The 26,330-nt window shown below is 44.2% G+C and overlaps 1 protein-coding gene, 2 long non-coding RNA genes and 1 other non-coding gene across 10 annotated transcripts in view; 1 reads left to right on the forward strand and 3 right to left on the reverse strand.

Annotated features, from left to right (window-relative positions):
• Positions 1 to 5,000, forward strand: part of NOD1 (nucleotide binding oligomerization domain containing 1) — a 93,715-nt gene extending 88,715 nt beyond the window's left edge. For all 7 annotated transcript variants that reach the window (XM_086693355.1, XM_086693345.1, XM_086693335.1 and 4 more), the window contains one exon: positions 3,905 to 5,000. In XM_086693355.1, coding sequence (XP_086549481.1) covers positions 3,905 to 3,977 — 73 coding nt within the window. In that variant the 3' untranslated portion in view covers positions 3,978 to 5,000. The remainder of the gene's footprint in view (positions 1 to 3,904) is intronic.
• Positions 959 to 3,916, reverse strand: LOC147583148 (uncharacterized). Its single transcript, XR_015245869.1, has 2 exons — positions 2,691 to 3,916; positions 959 to 1,228 (listed from the first exon to the last, which is right to left on the reverse strand). It is a non-coding gene; the product is annotated as an uncharacterized LOC147583148 (long non-coding RNA).
• A 5,515-nt stretch (positions 5,001 to 10,515) lies between the features above and the next one.
• Positions 10,516 to 22,772, reverse strand: LOC147583149 (uncharacterized). Its single transcript, XR_015245870.1, has 2 exons — positions 22,401 to 22,772; positions 10,516 to 10,757 (listed from the first exon to the last, which is right to left on the reverse strand). It is a non-coding gene; the product is annotated as an uncharacterized LOC147583149 (long non-coding RNA).
• Positions 13,926 to 13,994, reverse strand: LOC112867107 (small nucleolar RNA SNORD2). Its single transcript, XR_003224167.1, has one exon. It is a non-coding gene; the product is annotated as a small nucleolar RNA SNORD2 (small nucleolar RNA).
• Positions 22,773 to 26,330: the final 3,558 nt, after the last annotated feature.

The following is a 26,330-nucleotide window of genomic DNA, read 5'->3' on the forward strand; positions in this document are numbered from 1 at the left end:
TGCTTATAACTGTGTTTCTGGGTCCCCGGTCTGTTGGACTGGCCACCACGGTGCACCCTGGTAGGTGCGCCCTCCACGTGACAGAAACCAGAGAAAGGTCACAAAGCCAAGCTCTTAGGACACAGAACCAGATGAAAGCAAAATTCTCTTATATTCATATTAACAGCCCCGCCTATGCCTTGGGTCTCTGGGGCCAAACTAATCCGTAGGAGAGATGTGCCTTCGGTGTTTCACAGTGTACCTTGCCCCCCAGATGTTTGCTTAATCTACCCCGTTCCATGACCAATTTCTCCTACTGGGGGTTCTTTGAGTTAGATGACAAGCACTCTAACAGCTTTTAGGTGCCTGACTTGTGACCACTCGTGGCTTTGGCTTCCAAGATGTTTCCTAGCAACAGCCTGTACCCCATGTGCGCGTTAAGCACAGCAAGGTTTGTGTAAATGGCCACGGGTCCGATGCGACTGGGACCTCGCTAGTCTGTGAGGCGGGCCCCAGCGGCGCGTTTACAGGGCCCATACCTGTGTTCTGTCCTACGATAATTCCTCTCCGTGACACTCAACACAGAAGACACGGACAAAACAGTGACCGTCTCTGGGAGGAAATGATCAGTAGCCAAGGAGTATTCTACCACGTTTTTACCAGAAGTGGCTACACCCAAGGAACTGGTTCTACAGTATTTTCTCCTGCTAACTAAATCTGGAGACAGAAGGATTCTTACCACACTCCTTCCACCAGACCCCGCAGACAGAGGTGGCTGGAGGCCGACGTGGTCAGAAATCCCACCTTCTGCTGGCTACACGTCAGATGTCCCAGGATCTCAGCTGCAGCAATACCAGGCAAGCACCTGTCCCGTGAGTCAGTATCCTGCCGATAATGCCAACCAAAGGGAAGGAGAAATTCGTCCTCTACCCTTCAAGGTCTTCCAGCTGGGCTAAGAGTTAAATTTGCATAAAACAGATTAACCAGGGGAAAAAAACCACAGAGTTTTATTATGAGTGCACAGTGGGCCAAAATGGCCAAGGCAGGCAGTTTTTCTACTTTGTAGACAAAGAGACAATAAATGAATCCATGAAGAATTGACAGGTCAGGGCCCCTGGGTGGCTCAGTAGGTTAAGTGACCGACTTGGGCTCAGGTCATGATCTCACGGTTCATGGGTTCAAGCACCGCGTCGGGCTCTGTGCTGACAGCTTGGAGCCTGCTTCTGATTCTGTGTCTCCTCCTGTCTCTCTAAAAAATAAATAAGTAAACATAAAAAAAAATCTGCAGGACAAAGAAAACTCAATTAACTTCAGGAGTTCCAATTAGTAAGGAATTGTCGACAGAATTTGGGGTGTGATATATATTAGTAAAAATTAACAAGGGGTGTTTATACAGCTTTCTTGCCTCTAAATTTCCTATCTGGTAATAAGGTCTCTTTACCTCCCTGGTAAAGGGAGGGTAATCTTTCAGATGGGAGATTTACTTCCTGCTTCCAGGGGACAGAGGAGGGTCCGAATGGCCTTCTTGCGCAGGCTGTCTCTTAAATAAGTTTTATTCAAAATAATCAGTATGCCATGGGGAAGTCTGGGTGGCTCAGTTGGTTGGGCATCCGACTTTGGCTCAGGTCATGATCTCCTGGTTCACGAGTTCGAGCCCCCTGTGGGGCTCTGTGCTGACAGCTCAGAGCCTGCTTCGGATTCTGTATCTCCCTCTCTCTCTGCTCCTTCCCTGCTTGTGCTCTCTCTCTCTCTCTCTAAAAGAAAGAAAAACATTACGACAAATTTTTTCAGGATGCCAGCGCAGCACATTTTGGAGCAGCCTGTCCTTGGCCCCTACAAAACCAACTGCCTAGAGCTCTTTTACAAATTAACGTCAGCAGTACCATCCAGAGGTGGGACAATATGTCGTGTTTATAACATACATACAAACACGCAGATGCAAAGACCCTACGTTACTAATATTTGTGGTGTCGTGTTTAGTCTCTTGCTAAATCTTTTAATTAACCTTTTAATGAAACTGTTTTTGGAATCGTGAAACCTTTCAGAGCTGCTGCTTTACGCAGCAATTTACGCAGGTATCCCAATGCGTTTTACTTGGGGAAGCCGTGCTCTCAGATGCGCTTCTAAATGCCCTCACGCCTAATGGGAACGTTCCCCATAGTGGCCGTTGTACTTCTAGGTGGTTTTTGGTAACGTTTTGCCATTTCAGTAGGTATTCACAGGTCCTGGCACCATCGTGTTCAGACATAAAATGGGCAGGTGGGCTGGAAGGTGGCATGTCTGTAAAATTTAAGGATCCCGTTAGCTGAGCCTTTGTTTACACCAAACAACCCAAACGTTCACACGCCAGCGGTAACCAAAACCTGTTAACCGCGGACTGGGCTGGCAGAGAGAAGGCTGTGCCCACCACCGGCCATTCCCAGCACGGACCCGCCCAGTGGTCTCCACTACGGAGACTGCAGACTGGAAATGGGGACTGCGGATGGGAGCTGAGGAGGAATTCCAACGTGAACTGGCGGGCTGACCCAAGGGTAAGGGCTGGTGCTCCGTGAGAACCGCCCCCCATCCCACCCCCATCGCTCTGTGCTGACCCGTTAACCCTAGACTGGCAAGCCTGTTAGGGCGGGAGCTCCGGTGCAAGGAGGGGAGTACAAATGGAGAGGGACTCCCCGGTGGCACCCCGGAAACATGGGGAAACGGTCGAGGCTGACCTTGAACTCAGAAGCGCGCTGGCAGGGCGCCCTGCCTGTGGGTCTTCTTGGCCCCGGAGGAAGTTCGCTTCAGATCCCAACGCTGCCACCAAGTCTGTTAGACAAAATTCAGCCGAGTAAATGTGAAGGTCTGATTGGCTGACTGGTAGAGGGTATAGCATAATGCCAAGGCTCGGAGGCAGGAAGGGGCTGGTGCCCTTGAAAAACGGCAAGATGTCCGTGGGCCCTGGGGTTCAGACGGTGCAGGAGGAGGGGCAACAGGGGGCAGAGGAGAGGGGGTAGACTAGACCATAAGAGATCTGTGGGTCGTGCCACGTATTCGGGTCTATATCCTAAAAGCAATGGCAAGTCGTGGAGGGGTGTGAAGCAAAGAGGGGTATGATCAGATTTGCATTACAAAGACCGTTATGGCTCCTCCAGGAAAATGGATTTGAAGAGGCCAGAAGAGTACATGTAAAGGGACCAGGCAGGAGGGCACTGCAGCGCTCCAGAGAAGAGACAATGGCGCTCAGACCACCATGGTGGTGGTGAGGACGTGGAAAGGTCCCAGGGAGGCACTCTGGGGATGTTTAGGGAATAAGATAGAACTTTGTGATAGACTATGAAGATGAGGGGGTCAAGGCCGACCCCCAGGTCGCTACCTTGCACAGATGGATAAAGAGTGGTCCTGTGCACTGAGCCAGGGTCCCTGGGCGGCATCCAAGTGAAGATGTCAAGTAAGTGGAGCCACACGGGAGAGGTCTGGGCCGCAGGTCCACTCACGTAGGGATGACGTCAGCTGGGGAAAAGGGCCAAGCCCCCAGTCTAGAGGAAATCCAGTATCTAGAGGCCACGTACGGGAGAACATGGGAGAGGAGACGGAGGTGGAGTGGCAGACACAGGAGAAAACCAGAGAGCAAGAAATCAAGCCGAGCAAATGTGGTGGTTCAAGGAGGCAGGGGAGAGAACAGCCAAACGCCCGTGAAGGAAGGGACAGACAAGGCCTGAGACAAGGTCATGAAGTTCAGGCTCCTAGAGGCTATTGGTGACCTTAGTGAGACCCAGTTCATAGAGCGACGACAGCTGGAAGGGAGTAATCTTACCAAGCAAGTGTCTGAATGGAGCACGTTCCGGAACTTCTGGGCCACGTGAAGAACAGGAGGGTGTCGGGAACACGTCCCGGGAAGGCTCCTACAAACCGCTAATGTTTTGTGTTCTTTGTTTCTCCCCGACAGCCTAAATGGAAACTTGATAAAGCCAGAGGAGGCCAAAGTCTTCCAAGATGAGAAGCGGATCGTCTGCTTCTGAGAGGCCACTGCTGTGCACGGGGTGTGGGCCCCGGGCGGCCCGCTAGCAGAGCCAGCCGCCCCGTGCATTCATCCCTCTCGGAGTCTCAGGGGACCCTGCTGCCTTGGTGACGGGCACGAGCGTCCCTGAGCAGCTGTTACAATTTTGCAGGGCATGAGTGTGCCTGGCGGGCCGTTTTACTTACTGTAAATACACTATGAAGAGACATAATGCACGTGTAGGGTTATTTTTATCGGACATTAGAGGAAGAAGACTGAGCTCAAACGCCTGCCCTGAGGACCCCGGAGATGAGTTGGTCACGCTGTCTTCGTGGAAGAATTGAGGACATGGTATAGAGTTACTGCCAAGCTTCTTGGACAAAAGGTGCTCGACGACCAAGTGTTTTACCTGGAATAGTCTCTTCCTCCTCCGTACTCCCCAACAGGTTGACGGTCTGCTCACTTCACCGCTGTAGATACTAGGTCTGTGCAGTGTTGCGATTTGATCCACCCAAGGTTTTGCCAAGACAGGGGCTCCTGCTCGGCTTTTGTTTTAGTCCTAGAGTCTCACTCTGCTGACAGAGATCGCCGGGTGCCCTCTTAGCAGGTCTAAGAGGAAAGAGTGGTGTCCTCGTAACATTGAGCTTCCGCTCAGGGCTTTCTCACGCTGGGCTCACCTCCTCCGGAAGGCGGATGGGGGCGGGCACAAGTGCTCTGCCCTAAGAAGAAGAACCTGTGCCCCTCCTCCAAAAGGAATAAGGCCTGGCTTGCCTTTGTGGCCCTGGCCTCCAAGCAGAAGCTTCTGTCTCTCTCTCGCCCTCTTGAGGAGGGGAGTTTTCTCCTTGCCCCAAAGTCCTTGGGAGGATGACTGAACTAGGCCGAGGGGGCTGCTGAGAACCCAGCTAGCAGAGCAGGTTAGACACCGACCATCATGGCGGCCACATGCTGGACGTTAAATGGGGGTGGTGGGGGGGGTGAGATTACCAGAGAAATTGTTCTTCTACCAATTTATTTGTTAATAAAATATTGAAAACGTTCCTTCTAATTGCCTGAGTCTGGGGTTTTTAAAAAGGGATTCAGCCTGGTAGGCGTGCTGGGATCCCTGCACTGCATGCCTGACTCCCTTCAAAGACACCCACTGCGTTGGGTGGGGCCCTGGGGTGCGGTGCTGTGAAGAGGCTGGGTAGGGAGGCCAGAGCAGTCATCGGTATGATCCTTCGCAGGCCTCTCCACCTACCGAGGGACCGAGAAAAGCCGAGGAAGTAACTGAGGCCTTTCCCTCCATCTGACCTGTGAATCCGCACAGCTGGCTTCTTAGAGGAACAGACTTGGTCAGGGGTGGCTGATGTTAGGATATGGCCCCTGGGCCCTCACCCCCGCGCTCTAGTGGGCCCTGGCAGGCCATGTTCCACACGGACTCCTTTCTGGGGCTGTTCACTGCTGCGGGGAAGATCCAGGTGGACCTTTCATCCACTGTGGCAAGATAAAGATCCAACAGGAGAGGGGTTGCCTACCGACAGTACCTTTGAGTTCTCGGAGGCCCAGTCTGGCTTTGCACAGCAGCCCCAGTACAATTTAGGAAGTTAACTCTGAAAATCCTATCCAGCCATTCAGCCACGTGGTGGCCGTCCCCCTAAGGGACTGCTTTGGTAGCCCCCCCTCACCTCTGCCCTCACCCCAGACCCGACTACTCACCTAAGAGCGGCTGCTTCACGGGGTGACTGTCTCTACCAGAGATTCTGGGCAACGCATGTGAAACGAGCGTGGTGAGCTGATGGCCAGGGGTGCTTCGACCTCAGACTTCCCGGCTAAAAGAACTATACAGATTCAGGTTTTATTAAACCACTAAAACTAAACTTTTGAGAGTCTAAAGTTTACTCAGAAACCACCCAATAGTACTGCTCTTAGAGATTATCAACATTAAAACTGCTGCCTCTAAGGAAATTCGAATTTATGTAGTGTTGGCTTAAAGTCTATTTGGAAATGCGCTGGTCTTCCAACGGTAAATGAAGGATTTTCTATTTCTCAAGTCTCCTAATTTGCTGGAAAGGTTCTCCATTACTCGCTGGTGAGTTTCTGCACAAGAAGAGGAGACCTTTCCTAATCAAGAAGAAGAAATCCATTGAAAATTGGAAAAAAAAAAAAAAAAGCCACAGACTTAGGACTGTTTCCTCCCACAGGACATTGGTTGGTTTAGGGAAAGAAATGACAGTTCCTATATTTCAGACCTGCATTTATGGCATGTCTGTGCTGATTTGGAACTTCTAAAAAAAAAGCCAGGTCAAGTCACTAGGTGGCTTTGGGCCAGCACCTAAGACTATAGGAATCTTAATTTGCTTTTTGAAAAATGGGAATCCTAGAGTACTGCTCACAGAATGGTTGTGAGGACCAGACGTGCTGATGCATGGTAAGCAGCACAGCAACATCCGGCGCAGGGTCCCTGCTCAATATAGGGCAGTTACCGTGAAATCGACGTTGTTCATTTCAGCTCACGATGGACCGCCCAGGTGGTCCTCTTCTCAACGCTTGGGCTTAGGGAACTTCCCAACAAGGTCAAATATGGGCCTGGAAGTTCTCAAAGTCAAGTCCAAAAATAGTCCACCTCAAGCTTCTTGGACCAGTCTAGCTCTGTCAGTGAAAAGCATAGCCGTTAGTTTTCATCGTTATCCCCAAACAGCGCTACCATTTAAGTGTCACTCACCGAACAGCGGGAGGCACATCCAGGTCTTCCTCACACAGTCGAGACGGGAGCAGGAGCCCCCCGTCTCCTGCTCCACACCAAGCTGGGCCCACGAGCCTTCGCCAGGCGTCCCCTTCTGCTGCCGGACTGGAAGCATTTGGCTCCCGGATATTTTGGTCCACTTCCAGGTGCACCGCATGTCTATTTCTAGTGATTAATTGATCACTTACAGAAAAAAAAAAAAAAAAAACCAAAAAAAAAAAACCACCCTAGCCCTGGAGTTGAAAGGCAAAACCAGGATCACTATCCCAGGTCCATGGGGAGGAGTTTTCATGCAAATGGAATAAGCTGGTGAGGAGGCCGGGGCTCGTGTGACCTCACAGATGCGCTTCTCAGAAGAGCTGCGGGGCCCCGGGGGCCATCCCGGCACAAGTCCCTCAGCCTGAAAATTGAATGGACTGCACCCAAGACCGGCCTAAAACATAAACCTAAACTAAAACCTAAAACTGGAAAGGTTATGGGCCCCCAATGATCTGTAGTAAAAAAATTTTTAAAACAATAGCAAATTATAAAGTGCGAGGATGTTAAACAAGTTTTTCCCATGACTACCTGGGTACTTCCTGGGGCAAATAACAACTACCCAAAGATCTCAAAAATTTTTTCCCTGATTTTTTTTTTCTGTCAGTGCTTTCTGTTATGAAAGCAGTAGTGTTGCTATATTAAAGGAAATTTTAAAGATAATGTGTATACAGAGCACAATAGTAACAGTTCGTTTTTGCGTGCCATCTTCCCGTTTTACCTACTTTGTGACATTTTTTCCCAATTGTTTTTATTGTGGTAAAATATACATAAAATTTACCATCTTGACTATTTTCATTTTTAATTTTTTTAATGTTTATTTTTGAGACAGAGCAAGGGGGGGGGGGAGGGGCAGAGAGAGAGGGAGACACAGAATCCGAAGCAGGCTCCAGGCTCTGAGCCGTCAGCACAGAGCCCAACACGGGGCTCGAACCCACAAGCTGTGAGATCATGACCTGAGCCAAAGTTGGACGCTCAACCGAGCCACCCAGGCGCCCCACCATCTTAACTATTTTTAAGTGAACGGTTCAGTGGCATTAAATATATTTGTCATGTTGCACAATAATCACCACCATCCATCTCTAGAATTCTCTTCTTAGAACACTGAAACTCTAGACCCATGAGAGAACTCCCTACTCTCCCCTCTTCCCAGCCCCTGGCAGCCACCCTTTCTGTCTCTAGGATTCTAACTATTTTAAGTACCTCATATAAGTAGAATCACACAGCATTTTTGCGTAACTGGCTCACTTCGCTTAACATGATGTCCTCAGGTCCATCCATGCTGTAGCCATGCGTCAGGATTTCCTTCTGGAAACTTACATGGTTATGACCACAGTGGACGTTTGTGCTTTCTTTCAATCAGACATGTTCCCACATTGTTACATAGGCTTCATCATTATCGTTTGAATTCTGTTGGTTAGAGAATTTGCTTAATTATGTTCCAAATGTTAGAGATCCAGTCTTCCAGACTGGTTGTGGTGGTGATTATTTCACGTGACGTTTCTGTGGACGTAGAACATTCTTTAGGGTTGTTTCTTTGGAGTAGGATTATCAATCAAAGATTTTTGCTATGAAGTTTTCTTTCTTTTTTAACCTATGTCAGCCCATGAAGTCTAGGGGTAAACTAAATGGTCTGGAAGCAGATGGAAGTTACAGAACATAATCTGTAATGTAAAGTGAAGCCAGTAAGGTCTCCTTTGACCCTGGACCCCCACCCTACAGATTAGAGCTACAGGCTGGCACCGGTAATCACCACAATTTCAGGGAGAATGAATAATCCCTAAATCAGCCTCTGTTTGAAGCTGGCACTGTGTAGCATAATAATTCATCAGCATAGGCATCGGTATCTTCAAAATCAGTTTTCCTTACTTAAAAAAATATATAGCTGTGCATACGTGTCCTTGCTTTGCCCAAACAAACCTAGTCTGACAGGACCCCCTAACACTGCATCAAATGGAGACGATGACTTCCCAACAACCCAGAGAAGTAGGAGTTACTTCATGAATGAGAAAACACGGGACGATGGGTGTGGATCTTGTGTTACTAATCATAATGTGCATAAAAATGTGTGTGTGATGGGGAGCCCATCAGGAAAGGGATTTTGGTGAACGTTGAAAGACGCACCTGGCGACACCTGAGATTTTGAGCTCATGTAGTTCAGTTCTGTCACTCTACCGCTGAGGAAACTGGTGCCAAACAAAAGCAACTTGCCCAAGGTCACACAGCGTGTCAGCGGTAGAGCACGGACTAGAACACAGGCCTGTCTGCTTCTGTTTCCTCTCTGTTCTGATAGTTTGTGACCTTCAGTTCATTCTGCAATTGACCATCTTTCTGCCAAGTCTTGTACATCTGGTCCTAATCCACTAGGGCCACTTAAACAAAATAAACTCCTTCCCTACGGACGCAGATGGGGTCTCATTAGTGTCCCTGGGACTCTTCAGGAAGCCTAATCTGTTTCCCCCTTATCCCTGGTGCTCAAAGTTACAGGACTCTGGAGTCACATTTATAAGCCTCACTGTCTGAGAGTCACAAAGCTAGGAACATCTTGGAGAAGGTTGGGAGATGCATAAGTCTGACTCTACAGAGTCAGCTTCCTCATTGGCTACCCATCCTCCATTCTTCAACCACGGAACTAGACCAAAGGACTAAGTAGGTGCATTCCAGAGACCTGGAGAAAATCCTATTTGAATAATTTTCATCACAAGAGGGCAGATGTGTCCCGTAAACAATTAGTCCATCCTGTCAGTGCCCCCCAAGGATTCAACTGCGCCAGAGGCCTGCTGATTGACACATTATTCTTTAAAGAAGACTCTATGTCATTTGCAACTACACGGATGGAACTGGAGGGTATTATGCTAAGCGAAATTAGAGAAAGACAAATATCATATGACTTCACTCATATGAGGACTTCAAGACACAGAACAGATGATCATAAGGGAAGGAAAGCAAAAATAATATAAAAACAGGGAGGGGACAAAACATAAGAGACTTTTTTTTTTTAATATGAAATTTATCATCAAATTGGTTTCCATACAACACCCAGTGCTCATCCCAACAGGTGCCCTCCTCAGTGCCCATCACCCACTTTCCTCTCCCTCCCACCCCCCGTCAACCCTCAGTTTATTCTCAGTTTTTAAGAGTCCATTTAAATATGGAGAACAAACAGAGGGTTTCTGGAGGGGTTGTGGGAGGGGGGATGGGCTAAATGGGTAAGGGACACTAAGGAATCTACTGAAATCATTGTTGCACTATATGCTAATTTGAATGTAAATTTTAAAAAATTAAATAAGACTCCATACCAAGGATGTAATGTCAAAAGCAATTTCAGTGTAAGCCCATTCACTCTTGTGCTCAAAGACATCATTGGCAAGTAGAGAGTTGGCCCCAGGGCTCCTATCGTGTCAATTCTCAGTGCCACCAGTAGTTGTGTGACCTTGGATAAGCAATTTAGCTTTTCGGAGCTTGAGTTTCCCATTGTGATAATGGTACCCCCCTCACAGGGCTGTTTGGTTAAAGGAGTAAATTAATATATGTAAAGCACTTAAAACTACCTGACCTGTAGTAAGGGCTCCAGAAGTAGGAACTCTTACTGTTTGATCAGAACCTTTTCCTTAATGAGCACCAGGGAGAAGGCAAGAGAAAAGAGTGGCCTGTGCTGGGCCCTCCTTTCCATCCTTCAGAGCCCCTCTGAAACAACATCGCTATTTTCAGACTGATAGCAAACTCTAGACTTTCAAGCAGCCTAGAGCCAGAAGCCATTTCCACGGCTGAACACCCGTGGGATGAGAACCATTCCCCATACTTAACATGGTCCTTCATTTTTATTTTGTTAAGGAACTGCGCATCCAAATCATATCTGGAAACATGGAGTAGGGAGGCCAAAAGCCTGTCTGCGTTTTGATTTGATTTCACAGATGTTCGCGTGTATTTCCAGGCCTTCCACATGACAGTCACAGGGCTGAAGTTCATTTCTTTGATGTCAGCCCGCGGCTGTTTCTAGCATTCTTTTCTTTCACTCATTAACATTGCTACTGATTCCCCAGCCTGTAGAAGAAATGAATGATGGGCGTCTTGAGAGAAGAGGAAAGGAGGCAGAAGACAAGGGAATAAAACAAAACAAATCGGAAGGGTGGGAGGTGGGCGGGTTAATTCCTGAATCCTGACTTGCACCCTGCCTTGTCCCCTCCTATCGCCTTGTCTGGGAAATGGCCCCCCGTGTCTCAGGCCCTCAGCCCAGCGTCCTGGACACTGACATTTACGGAGGGAGCAGTTGATCATCTACTGAGCAGCTGTGGGGGTGGCCCAGTTGCCCACTGCTGCTTTTGTATTTCCCAGTGCATTTTATATTTCCCACATTCCTAGGCCATGTGTAAGGTCTTTTTCCTTCCGTCAAGATAATGCACTTATTTCTAATTCATTTTCCCAGGAGGACCCATGGATGGTCAACAAAATTCCTCCATTGGAATCATCTAGTCCAGTGTGCCTCAACCTTTTTTTCATCATCACCCCTTTAAGGAGATATTTAGACATTTTTTCCTAATTCCCCCTTCCCACCATGAAATTCTACCACCACAGATATATTTCTCTTTGTGGCCCCTGGAGGGCCACAAACCACTGAATATCCAAGTTCTTTTTGCTCCCCCATGAACCAATCTTCACCCTCTTAGGGGCGATATCCTCCTGGGTGAGAATGCTGGATCCAGTCAAACCCTAGATGATTCTCGTTACCCTTGCCGTCTCCAAGAACCCCACCACCACCCTAACTACGAGTTGCCTTTTTACACATTATTTATCTTCCAGTACAATACACTTCAGTAGTTACAACTCTAACATGCTCATTCTTTCTCGTCACTTTTTTAATCTGTCCTATAACAATTTTAATCATTGTGCAAAAACATTGCTTGCGTTTGCTTTAAAAACCGCTAATGGTAAAAGGAGAACAGTCTGTCCTAACAGGGGTCATTCCCATCTGGAGCATTCTGGCGCCAGCAGCTTCAGAGCTCTGAAGGTCACTTCTGTGACCATTACCAGGCCTTTGGGCAGAGCCTGGGGCTGGCCAACTTTGCCTTTGCTGTTGTCCCACTTCCCTTTCTCACTTCCTAATTCCCCCACCCTCACAACGCCTCCAAGGGACCCACCCATGTCCACAATTCCCCTTTTGAAACAGAATCAAGCCTCTGCTCACCCCAGGGTGCCTACCTCCCCCATCATTATCCTGCTCATTGATCTCCTTCACTACCCCAGAGTAATTCCAGAAGATATTTGGCTCTTTTGAAAGGGCTTGACCTCTGCAATGTCTTAGGCAGAGCTGAGAAATCCCATCCATCCATCCATCCATCCATCCATCCATCCATCCATCCATTTCTCCCTCCCCCTCTCTCACAGGTAAATACTGAATAACCGAAACAGTACATAAAAATTAAGGAAGGCTAGCTGTTAAGAAATGACCCCTAAATGTACAATGGCTTAAATACAGTAGGACTTTATGATTCATAGAAACAGTTCCAGAAGGTTTCAGATTGGTGGTAGAAGGCTCTGTTGCATAGTCACTCAGGGACCCAGGCTGTCAGCTTTTGCCATCTTCAACATGTGGTTGCCAAGGTCACCCTCGGCAGTGTAAACCAGATAGCAGAAGCAGAAAGAGCACAGAGGGCAGCCAACGGGAAGCTTTATGGGCCCAGTCATGAAACAGGGCACGTCTCTTCTATTCACATTTCAAAGGTAGAGCCCAACCACAAGGCCAACCCTAAATGCAAAGAAGGAGTCTAGTTGTGTGCCTAGAAAGGCGAGGCAACGGTCTGCCGACCTCATGGTTTAATGCTACAGACTTAGGTCAGCTTTTTAGAAAATAAAAATCATGTCTGTCACGTGCAGCATGGCACAGTGAGAACAGAGGTTGAGGGTTAGAAAGATCTGAGCAGGATTTTGGTTCCGTGCTTACTAACTGTGTAACCTGAGCACAGACTACCTAAGCCATGTAAATCTTCTTTTCTTCATCAACAACACAGGGAAATAATTGTTTTCGCTGGGTCCTTATAAGGAATGAAGGTTAAGTACTTGGTAAGAGGGTCTGGCACACGGTAGGCATTCAATAAATGGTAGCTGTTAGCATTACCATTGCTAAACTAAGTTGAGTGGTGCGAAAAAGCAAAGAACACGGAGAGGAGTAACACTAAGCTATCTAGATAGCAGTAACATTAGTCACGAAAGTCTAACTCAAACCAATGTTATAAAAAAAAAAAAAAAAAGGAGGAGGGGATTTATTAGGATAGAATAATGGGGCGTAGCTCTTCACATCAAGGGGAGACCTGCCAAACTGGAGCCTTCTCCAAGACTTCAGCGATTGGAGCTCTTTTCCTTTGTCATGCTATATGCCACTTATCTGTATCTTTGCTTCATTCTCTCCAATGGCACACCTTTGCATGTTTCAACAGCCTCAAAAATCGCTAACTTTCAAATGTAGGATATTATGGTTATATTTTTAAAGCGTGTCCTACTGGCCTTGAGTTGGTAACTGCTGAAGTTAGGGGATGGGTACACGGGAGTTCTCTATACTGTTCTCTCTACTTTTGTATACATTTGGAAATTTCCACCAAACAAACAAACAAAATAAAACAAAAGCCCAAGACTGATCTCATCTTGACCTAGAGAATCAAGGAGGAGGAGGGACAGACTTGACCGGCCCACCATACGTCACATTTTTTTAAGCAGTGACTTTCTGCCTTGGTGAAAACTCTATGCACCCAAAGGGAAATGCTGCCATGATCACCACTGCCATCTGATTGGCCATGGTTTTTCTGGATTGAGAGAAATGGCTAAAGTGATACACAGACATCAGCACAGGGTTGGATGATTTCAACTACTTTTCTTAGCCCTGCTGATTGCGAGAACGCTTCCCCACTCTTCTCACATTACATCTCTTTAAGAAAGGTAGAGCGATCTTGGCAGTGTTGTCCTTAAGCACCATCACATTTAACAGAGTCTCAGGAGAGAACAGATCGGAGAAAGCAAGCATGAGAACGACAAAAATTACAGACCTACTTTCTAGTGATGGAGACCATCAGCTCAGAATAGTCACATGTGCATTAAGGGTATCTAATCAGAATATCCAGTACCTAAGAGATTCTCTGGGCAGCTCCAGGAAAAAAAGAAGAAAAGAGGTTGAGAACTAGCTATTACTCTTTCTTCTAAGCTTTTTCCCCCCAAATAACCAAGTGGTGGGCAATGGGTACTCTCTTCATCGCAGGTCAGTCCTGAAAGATGATTGCCATCATTTCACTACAGCATGTATTTTTTTTTTTTTTTTTTTTTTTTTTTAGAAATGTTTGTAAATTTTTTTTTTTTTCAACGTTTATTTATTTTGGGGACAGAGAGAGACAGAGCATGAACGGGGGAGGGGCAGAGAGAGAGGGAGACACAGAATCGGAAACAGGCTCCAGGCTCCGAGCCATCAGCCCAGAGCCTGACGCGGGGCTCGAACTCACGGACCGCGAGATCGTGACCTGGCTGAAGTCGGACGTTTAACCGACTGCGCCACCCAGGCGCCCCACAGCATGTATTTTTTAAAGAAAACAAAAATCAATTTCTCTGTATTACATTCTTCCTCATCATGTCCTACGAACTGGTTGATCTCATTATATCGATCACATAAAAAACAAGGACTGAGGGGAAAGGTATTGATAATCTTAGAACAAAAGTCTAAGAATACAGGAAGCAAGCAATTATTGACTACAGTCTAATACTCTGTCCAAAAAGAAAGAGCATACTGGAATATAACTTTTATAATTAAAAAGCTTTGCTAACCAGCCTTGGTATCCAAATCATGTCGTCATATCCAAATCAGATTTTTTATTTTCACAAATGTGGCAGACTGTCCTATCCAAAGATAGATGCCACAACATACTCCATCCCACATTCCCACATGTTTGTTTGGGTTTTTTTTAACCATGTAACACGGACATTCCTTCCATTGGGGGGTGGGCTTTATGTCTTCTCCCCGTGAACCTGGGAAGACCCTGTGTCCCCCTCAACCAACAGGGTACAATGGAAGTGACTCCACGTGACTTCAAGACAAGGTCGCAAGAAACTCACGCACTTCTGCATTGCCCTCTTGGGACAACAGTTCTTGGAACTGAGGCACTGCACTACAGGGAAGCCGTGCAGCTACACGGACATGTCATGTATAGGTGTGCCACCAAACAACCCCAGCTGAGGTCCCAACCAATAGCCAATACTGACCACTACGTGTGAGAGAGCGAGCCTTCAGCTAATTCTGACCCCAACCCATTGAGTCATTGCCAGCTCCAGCTGATAATGCATGGAGCAGAGATGAGCTGCCCCTGCAATCCCAGCCCAAATTGCGCATTTGAGAATAAAATAAAGAATAAATATGACATTATTAGGGGCGCCTGGGTAGCTCAGTCGGTTAAGCATCCGACTTCGGCTCAGGTCATGATCTCGCAGTTCATCAGTCCGAGTCCCATGTCAGGCTCTGTGCTGACAGCTCAGAACCTGGAGCCTCTTCGGATTCTGTGTCTCCCTCTCGCTCTGCCCCTCCCCTGCTCGCACTCTGTCTCCCTCTCTCAAAAAAATAAAAAAACATTTAAAAATTTTAAAAGCAATAAAAAAAAGTAAATATGACATTAAGTTACTAAAACATTTTTGTCTTTTGTACACGGCAGAACAAAATGTTGAAATAATATGAATAAATGGAATATTTTGAAGCAATCAGGAGGGAAGAATTCGGTTTACAGGTGTCAGCGTGGATAGATCTCAAAAACATATAGTGAAAAAATGAATAATCAGAATGACATACAGACAACAAACATTTATATACATTTAAAAACGTATTCAAAACAATCATACATTTTTCAGAGATTCATAACTTCAAATTAATATACAGAAGGTCAATCAGAAGGGCATATGTTAAATACACGAGGGTGTAGTTCTGTGGGAGTGGGAATGGGGACAAAGGCAAAACATAATTTAAAAGGGACAATCACCATGAAAAACCCAAAACGAAGAGTATGGTTATGTAATTGTAAAACTTGATTCACATTTCTTTCTGAGCACACAGCCAAAGTCTACTTTCCAGCCTCTTGTGCATTTAATGTGGCCACACGACTGCATTTTAACTAAGGGACTGTAGGCGAAAGTGCTATGGGCTCTCTCCAGGCCGGGCCCTCAGAAAGTGAAAAAAGGCCTTGGCAGCTAATAGGAAGACTGTAACATTTCCACCCGGCTCTAATGAACCAAGATAGAGCACAACCACTCTGTGAGCACATCTGAACCAACGGAACTGCCGCTCCAAATCTAATTATACCCCCCACTCTTCTAACACAGTTTTTTGCCAGTGAGGATTCTAGCTGGGCTTTAAAGGTACGGCCTCTGAGATAAAATTACCAAGGTACACAATCAAATAGCCCCAAATCACGACTGGTCTCCACTCCCGTTAACCCTTCTTTGAATCACCTAGGACGAGTCCAAACCTGCAGGCCTGTCCAATTTTCTTACAGGGACGCCCCCTTGGTTCCTCAGCTAGCCCAAGAAACCTCACCTTGTTTGACAGCAGCTGAGTATGAACTCCAAATAATCTGTTGAGCCCTTCACTGTTTGGTCTCTATTTCGTTCCTAGGGCTTTTGAATTCTGATCAGTTTGCACTGTTCTTTGGTGAAATTTTGCTTCTAAGCATTTAACTCAGCATTCCTATTATCTGTCTGGTTGTCTGTTGTCCTGTCATTCGTCTGTAAGAGAAACGCCTATAGTGAGGGATACAGGCCAGATAAACTGTCAGTGAGGCCGGTCCTGATGGCCAAGGTGCTCAGGACATCTCATCAGCCCTGCATCTTCAGAGTAGACTTTGCCTTGGGTCGCTCTTAGTTTGCTAGGGTTGCCACAACAAATTACCACAAACTAGGTCGCTTAATACCATAGATTCTGATTCTCTCGTAATTCTGAAGTCAAGAAGTCTCAAATTAAGGTGGCAACAGGGCCATGCCCACTTTGGAGGCTGTAAGGGAAAATCCTTCCCAGCTTCTGGTAGTTGCTTTAACCCTTGGTGCTCCTTGGCTTGTACCAGCAAGTGCTCCAATCTCTGCTGCTGTCATTACATGGCCTACTTCCCTCTTTGTGGTCTCTGCATCTCCAAACCTCCTTCTCCTAATAAAGACACCAGTCATTGGATTTAGGGCCCACCACGATCCAATATGACCTCATCTTAACTTGACCCTATTTCCAAATAATGTGACGTTCACAGGTACCTGGGGTTTGGACTTCAACATAACATTTTGGAAAAACAATTCAACCCACAACAATCACCTTTCAAGGTATTTTAAGAATTACTCTTTATTATATTAAAAAAATTATTCACCATGATCAAATGGGATTTATTCCTGGGCTAGAGGGCTGGTTCAATATTCGCAAATCAATCAACATGATACACCACATTAATAAAAGAAAGGATAAGAACCATACCATCCTCTCAATAGACGCATCCATTCTTGATAAAAACCCTCAACAAAGTAGGGATGGATGGAACATACCTCAACATCATAAAGGTCATATATGAAAGACCCATTGCTAATATCACCCTCAATGGGGAAAAACTGAGAGCCTTTCCCTTACAGTTAGGATCGAGACAAGGATGTCCACTCTCACCCTTACTATTTAACATAGTACTGAGGGGCGCCTGGGTGGCGCAGTCGGTTAAGCGTCCGACTTCAGCCAGGTCACGATCTCGCGGTCCGTGAGTTCGAGCCCCGCGTCGGGCTCTGGGCTGATGGCTCAGAGCCTGGAGCCTGTTTCCGATTCTGTTGTCTCCCTCTCTCTCTGCCCCTCCCCTGTTCATGCTCTGTCTCTCTCTGTCCCAAAAATAAAATAAAACGTAAAAAAAAAAAATAATAATAACATAGTACTGAAAGTTTTAGCCTCAGCAATCAGACAACAAAATGAAATAAAAGGCATCCGAATCAGCAAGGAAGATGTCAAACTGTCACTATTTGCAGATGACCTGGTACTCTATGTAGAAAACCCAAAAGACTCCACCACAAAAGTGCAAACTGATACCTGAATTCAGCAAAGTTGCAGCATATAAAATCAACATGCAGAAATCTGTTGGATTTCTATACACCAATGATGAAGCGGCAGAAAAAGAAATGAAGGAATTGATTCCATCTGCGATTGCACCAACACCAGTAAGATACCTAGGAATTAACCTAATGAAACAGGTAAAAGATCTAACACTCTGAAAACTATAGAACACTCATGAAAGAAACTGAAGAGGACAGAAGGAAATGAAAAGTATTCCATGTCCGTGGAGGAACAAACATTGTTAAAATGTCTATACTACCCAAAGCAATCTACACATTGAATGCAATCCCTATCAAGATACCACCAGCATTTTTCACAGAGCTAGAACAAACAATCATAAAATTTGTACGCAACTACAAAAGACCCTTAATAGCAAAAACAATCCCGAAAAAGAGAAGCAAAACTGGAGGCATCACGATTCCAGATTTCAAGTTACATTACAAAGCTGTAGTCATCAAGACAGTATGGTACTGGCACAAAAACAGACACAGATCAATGAAAGAGAACAGAAAACCCAGAAATGAATATCCAACAAAGCAGGAAAGAATGTCCAATGGAAAAAAGTCTCTTCAACAAATGGTGTTGGGAAAACTAGACAGCGACATGCAGAAGAATGAACCTGGACCACTTTCTTACACCATACATAAAAATAAACTCCCAATGGGTGAAAGACCTAAATGTGAGACAGGAAACCATCAAAATCCTAGAGGAGAACATAGGCAGCAACCTCTTTGACCTCAGCCGCAGCAACTTCTTACTAAACACATTGCCGAAGGCAAGGGAAACAGAAGCCAACGTGAACTACTGGGATCTCATCAAGATAAAAAGCTTCTGCACAGCAAAGCAAAAACCAAACTAAAAGGCAGCCTACATGATGGGAGAAGACATCTGCAAACATATCTGATAAAGGGTAAGTATCCAAAACCTATACAGAGCTTTATCACAGTCAACATCCAAAATACAAATTACCCAGTTAAGAAATGGGCAGAAGACATGAATAGACACTTTTCCAAAGAAGACATCCAGATGGCTAACAGATACATGAAAAGATGCTCAACATCACTAATCACCAGGGAAATGCAAATAAAAACCATGATGAGATACCACCTCACATCTGTCAGAATGGCTAAAATTAACAACATAAGACAACAGGTGTTGGTGAGGATGTGGAAAATGGGGAACCCTCTTGCACTGTTGGTGGGAATGCAAATTGGTGCAGCCACTCTGGAGAACAGTATGGAGGTTCCTCAAAAAATTAAAAATAGAACTACCCTATGATCCAGCAATTGCACTATTAGGTTTTTACCCAAAGGGTACAAAAACACAGATTCGGAAGGGTACACGCATCCCAATGTTGACAACAGCATTGTCAACAATAGCCAAACTATGGAGAGAGCCCAAATGTCCGTTGACTGATGAATGGATACAGAAGATGTGGTGTATATATACACAATGGGATATTACTCAGCCATCAAGAAGAATGAATCATGGGAATCTACTCCTGAAGCCGAGAGCATACCATCTACACTATATGTTAGCTAACTTGACAATAAACAAACAAACAAATAAATAAATCTTGCCATTTGCGACAACATGGATGGAGCTAGAATGTATTATGCTAAGTGAAATAAGTCAATCAGAGAAAGGCAAATACCATATGATTTCAATCATATGTGGAATTTAAGGAACATAAACAGAGGAACATATGGGGTGGGGGGAGAGGAGAGAGGGAAACAAACCACAAGAGACTCTTAACCATAGAGAACAAACTGAGGGTTGATGGAGGGAGGTGGGTGGGGGATGGGCTAGATGGGTGATAGATACTAAGGACACTACTTGTTGTGATGAGCTCTGGGTGTTGTATGTAAGTGATGAATCACTGAATTGTACTCCTAAAACCAAACCACCACTGCACTGTATGTTGACTAAAACTTAAATTTAAAAATTAAAAAAAAAAAAAAAAAGAATTACTCCTTTTAGTTTCATCTTCCTAGAACTGTTCTTGTTTGGTTTTTAAATGAGTTCTCAGTTGGCTACAGCTGGTCCTTGGCCAGATTCTTGGAGGTTATGTACCTGCACAACATATTATCAGTGCAATGATGCTCATGAGGTCTTTTTAGTCTAAGTCTGCATTCAATGTCAGACCAAATAATTTTTCCTTCATGATATACTGTTACACTGCTAAATCCTGCATACAACTTCCTAAGTTGCACAATTGCATCAAGGACAATTAGGTATTATAGCAGTGGTCACTTTGGGGAAATCTGACATGGGCAAATTGCTCATTTGACAGGTACCTTAGCACAAAAAGGAAACAAAATCCCAACTATCCAATGGTATGCTTCTACATTTCATCTGAAGTGGCGTAAGGTTGATATTGCTGGACTGTGATAAGTTACATACGCAAATGTACAGTAACTGCTAACAAAATTATACAAAGAAATAGACTTATCAACACTATACATCAATCTAATCGGAATACTAAAAAGTCTTCAGGTGACTCACAGAAAGACAGCAAAGATCAATGAAGAACAGAAGAAAGAAACAGAAAAATAAAATAGCAGACTTAAATCCTAACATACCAATAATTACATTAAATGTAAACAGTTTATATACATGAATTAAAAGAGATGGGCACAATGGATAACAAAGCATTTTCATGTCTACCAGAAAGAGATAAGAGAAATTACCAACATCAGGAATGAAAAAGGAGATGTCAGCAGACATTACAGACCCAGCAGACAGTAAAAGGATAATACTTACTACAAACAACTCTATGCACATACATTCAACAACTTAGATGAAACTGACCAATTCCCCAAAAGCAACAAACTATCAAAACTTACCCAAATAAAATAGATACACTGAATAGTCTCGTAACTACTAAAGGAATTGAATCAACATTTTAGAACTTTTTGATAAAGCTGTGTGTAGGCCAGATGATTTCACTGCTGAATTGTACCAAATATTAAAAGAACAAATAACAGGGGGCGCCTGGGTGGCGCAGTCGGTTAAGCGTCCGACTTCAGCCAGGTCACGATCTCGCGGTCCGGGAGTTCGAGCCCCGCGTCGGGCTCTGGGCTGATGGCTCAGAGCCTGGAGCCTGTTTCTGATTCTGTGTCTCCCTCTCTCTCTGCCCCTCCCCCGTTCATGCTCTGTCTCTCTCTGTCCCAAAAATAAATAAACATTGAAAAAAAAAATTAAAAAAAAAAAAAAAAAAAGAACAAATAACAGGAATTTACACCATTTCTTCCAGGAAACAGAAGAAAAGGAAACACTTATAATTGAATTTTGCAGGGTCACAAGAGTCATATACAAAAATCAACTGTGTTTCTTATATCAGCAACGAACATGTCAAAACTGAAATTAAAAACACAATACCACTTATAATTTCTCCTCAAAAGAAAAATACTGCAGGTCTAAACCTAACAAAACGTAGGGGATCTGTATGCAAACACTACAAAACTCTGATAAAAGCTTTTGTTTTTGACACAAACGTTTTTAAAAGACCTAAATAGACAAACTTACTAGGTTTATGGACTGAAAAACTGATTCAACATACTAAAGATATCAGTTTTCCCCAAACTGAATTATATGTTTATTGAAATGCTATGAAATTTATGAAAAAATTTTTTTTCTAGATCTAGAGAAACAGTTTCTCAATTTATAGGGAAATACACGAACAGAAAATGAAACGGAAAGGACAAAAAAAGAAAAGTTGCTAGACTCACACTATCCTCATTTTCAAGCAGTTATTATACAGCCACAGTCATCATGACAATGTGGCCACGTGGATTCCACAGATCGATGGAAACGAGTGCCAGTAATGACCCACACAACACAGTCAACGGATATGGACCAAAAGGCAAAAGCAATTCAAAGGAGAAAGGATGTTTTTTTTTCAACAAATGGTGTTAGAATAACTGTACATCCCTAGGCATAAATATGAACCTTGACTTAGACCTCACACCTGATATAAAAATTAACCCCAAATGGATCATAAATCCACATGTAACGTGAAACCATAAGTCTTTTAGAAGACAACATAGGAGGGAATCTTCTGAGTTATGCAGAATTCTTAGACATGACTCTAAAATCATGATCCATAAAAGAAAATACCAATAAATTGGACTTTATCAAAACCAAATCCTTTTGCTCTGAGCAAGACCGTTAAGAGAAAGATACAGACTGGGAGAAATATTTGCAATGCAGTCCTGGTAAGAGATCTGTATTCAGAATATATAAAGAATGCTCTAAATGCAACAGTAAAAACACAAAATTCAATTAGAAAATGTGCAAAAGACTTACACATTTCCCTATAGAAGATATTTGAATGGCAAATAGTATTTAATGGCATATATAAGCATATGAAAAGATATTCAACATCATTACCCACTGGAAAAATACAAATCAAAGCCATGATAATACACCACTATACTTCTATTAAAATGACAAAAAAAAAAAATTCCACAATACCAACCACTGGCAAGGATATAGAGCAATTAGATCTCTCATACATCGTTGGTAGGAATATAAAATGGTACAGCTATTCTGAAGAGAAGTTTGGCAGTTCCTTATTAAGTTAAACACAGACTTACCATAAGACTTGGCAATAATACTCCTGGGTATTTATCCTAGAGAAATGAAAACACACATCCACATAAGAAATCCATACATGAATGTTTATAGTAGTAGCTCTATTTGTATAGCTGACAAGTGGAAACAATCCAAATGTCCTATGAAAAGTGAATGGATATACTGTGGCTCACCCATACTATGGACTACTACTCAACAATGAAAAGGAACAACACGATACGTGCAACAAACTGTGGATGCATGAAGGGATCTCGCGGCCATTATGCTGAGTAAAAAAACCCAATTTCAAAAGGTTGTATACTTTATAACTCCACTTCTATAACATTCTTGAAATGACAGAATTATACAGATGAAGAATAGGTCAGTGGTTGCCCCAGTGGTTGCCAGTGGTTAGAAATATGGAGAAGGTTATAGAAAGGTTAGCATAAGAGTTTCTTTGTGAAGATAGAAAAGTTCTGTACCCTGATGATTGTAGTTATCAGAATCTACATATGTGAATGGGGGCACCTGGCTGGCTCAGTCAATGAAGTGTGGGACTCTTGATCTCAGGGTTGTGAGTGGGAGCCCAACACTGGGTACAGAAATTACTCAAAAATAAAAATCTTACAGGATGCCAGGGTGGTTCAGTCAGTTAAATGTCCGACTTTTGATTTCAGCTTAGGTCATGGTCTCAGAGTTTGTTGAATTGAGGTCAGGCTTCACCCTGACAGCACAGAGCCTGTTTGGGATTCTCTCTCTCCCTCTTTCTCTGCCCCTTCCCAACTTGCGTATGCTTGCACTCTCTCTTTCTAAACAAACGTTAAAAAAAAAAATCTTTATGGGCTCAGTCGGTTGAGTGTATGGCTTCAGCTCAGGTCATTATCTCGCATTCGTGGGCTTGAACCCCACATCAGGCTCTGTCCTGACAGCTCAGAGCCTGGAGCCTGCTTCGGCTTCTGGGTCTCCCTCTCTCTGCCCCTCCCCTGCTTGCACTCTCTCTCTCAAAAAAACTAAAAACATTAAAAAAAAAACTTTAAAAAAGTACCTATGTGATAAAATTTCATAAAACTATGCAAAAATTCAAATAAGGTCTGTCGTTAAAAGTATTGTACTAATGTCAATCTCTTGGTTTTGATAACGAAATATGCTTATACAAGATATCACCACTGAGGCACCTCAGGAAAGTTGCATGAAGGACACAGGAATGCTTGGTATTATTTTTTGTAATTCCTTTAGAGTTTAAATTTAAAATATGGCTAAGAAACTGAGAGAGATAGAATCCAGATTCTTAAGGTTCCCTAAAACTCTTTGCCTAGACCAATGAGATGTGAAAAATTTTTAATCTGCCTCAGTTTTGTGTGTCCATCTAAAACTCTGTTCCAGGGGCACCTGGGTGGCGCAGTCGGTTAAGCGTCCGACTTCAGCCAGGTCACGATCTTGCGGTCCGTGGGTTCGAGCCCCGCGTCGGGCTCTGGGCTGATGGCTCAGAGCCTGGAGCCTGTTTCCGATTCTGTGTCTCCCTCTCTCTCTGCCCCTCCCCAGTACATGCTCTGTCTCTCTCTGTCCCAAAAATAAATAAACGTTGAAAAAAAAAAAAAACAAAAAAAAAACTCTGTTCCACACTTTCCTATTTATCTTACCTTTCTCTTCCCTCCTCTTCCATCTTCAGAACTATCCATACTCGAAGTCCCTTAAAATTACAACCTCCAGATGAAGAGGTCTCTGATATTTCCTAATGTCAACTTCTGATCCTTGTGCCATTGTTAAGGACTTCCCAAACCCTGTCTTGGTCCATATACTCCAAACCTTCTTGACCACTATCAAGCTGTTCTTCTTTTGGTGGAGCCAGGAGATGCAGAAACTTGATAATGTAAACAAAAGTTCTCTGAAAAATTGTCCCCTTCTAGCCAAGAACCAGAAACTTTTGAGTGATTACAAAGGAGATCCAAGGGAAACTGTAGCATCCAAATCCCAAAGGTTCCCTTTGCCTAACAAGGGGGAAAATTTTTTTCTTAAGTAGACTCCACACCCAACATGAGGCTTGAACACACAATCCTGAGATTAAAAGTCCCATGCTGTAGGGAATTAAAAGCAAAAATGAACTACTGGGACCTTATGAAGATAAAAAGCTTCTGCACAGCAAAGGAAACAACCAACAAAACTAAAAGACAACCAACGGAATGGGAAAAGATATTTGCAAATGACATATCGGACAAAGTGCTAGTATCCAAAATCTAAAAAGAACTTACCAAACTCCACACCCGAAAAACAAATACCCCAGTGAAGAAATGGGCAGAAAACATGAATAGACACTTCTCTAAAGAAGACATCCGGATGGCCAACAGGCACATGAAAAGATGCTCAACGTTGCTCCTCATCAGGGAAATACAAATCAAAACCACACTCAGATATCACCTCACGCCAGTCAGAGTGGCCAAAATGAACAAATCAGGAGACTATAGATGCTGGAGAGGATGTGGAGAAACGGGAACCTTCTTGCACTGTTGGTGGGAATGCAAATTCCTGGGTGCAGCCACTCTGGAAAACAGTGTGGAGGTTCCTCAAAAAATTAAAAATACACCTACCCTATGACCCAGCAATAGCACTGCTAGGAATTTACCCAAGGGATACAGGAGTGCTGATGCATAGGAGCACTTGTACCCCAATGTTTATAGCAGCACTCTCAACAATAGCCAAATTATGGAAAGAGCCTAAATGTCCATCAACTGATGAATGGATAAAGAAATTGTGGTTTACATACACAATGGGGTACTATGTGGCAATGAGAAAGAATGAAATATGGCCCTTTGTAGCAACGTGGATGGAACTGGAGAGTGTGATGCTAAGTGAAATAAGCCATACAGAGAAAGACAGATACCATATGTTTTCACTCTTATGTGGATCCTGAGAAACTTAACAGAAACCCATGGGGGAGGGGAAGAAAAAAAAAAAAGAGGTTAGAGTGGGAGAGAGCCAAAGCGTAAGAGACTCTTAAAAACTGAGAACAAACTGAAGGTTGATGGGGGTGGGAGGGAGGGAGGGGCGGGTGGGTGATGGGTATTGAGGAGGGCACCTTTTGGGATGAGCACTGGGTGTTGTATGGAAACCAATTTGACAATAAATTTCATATATTGAAAAAAGAGAAAAGTCCCATGCTGTAATGATTGAACCAGCCAGGAGCCCTAAGGTGAATTGTTATTTTTTTTAATGTTTATGTTTCAGAGACAGAGAGGGAGGGAGGGAGGGAGAGGGAGAGAATGAGACCATATGAGCGGGGGAGGGGCAGAGAGAGAGGGACACAGAGGATCCTAAGCAGGCTCTGAGCTGTCAGCATGGAGCCTGATGCAGGGCTTGAGCTCACAAACCATGAGATCATGACCTGAGCTGAAGTCGGACCCTTAACTGACTGAGCCATCCAGGTGCCCCTACGGTGAATTATTTCTGATGGAAGCATAGAAAGAAACCTTTCAAGGGGGCACAGGTTATACTATAAATCCTACAACTGCTTCTATAATTATAAAAGTATATTTTTCAGAATTATAAAATTATCAGTGGTAGGCTAACTTTGTCCTTGTCTTATCTGCCTAGGCTGGCCCTCTCTCATTTCCTCTCCACCTTTCCGTCTCCTTGGAAAGACTTTAGGAATAAAAAAGTTAAAAATGGATCAAAAATATTCTGTTGTTATTCACATATTCATGCAGTCCAGATAAGGTTCAAATAAAAATTTTTAAGTATTTTTTTTTTGTTTATTTGAGAGAGAGAGAGAGAGAGAGAGAGGCAGAGAGAGAGAGGGAGAGAATCCCAAACAGACTCCATGCTGGAGCCAGACACAGGACTCGATCTCATGACCGTGAGATCATGACCTGAGCTAAAACCAAGAGCCAGATGCTTAACCAACCGAGCCACCGTGGTACTCCCCACGACTCCCTCCCCCAATTTTTTTTTTAAGTCTC

This window comes from Puma concolor, chromosome A2 (assembly GCF_028749965.1).
Source record: "Puma concolor isolate L17-30 chromosome A2, mPumCon1.1.hap2, whole genome shotgun sequence".
NCBI classification, from domain to species: domain Eukaryota; kingdom Metazoa; phylum Chordata; class Mammalia; order Carnivora; family Felidae; genus Puma; species Puma concolor.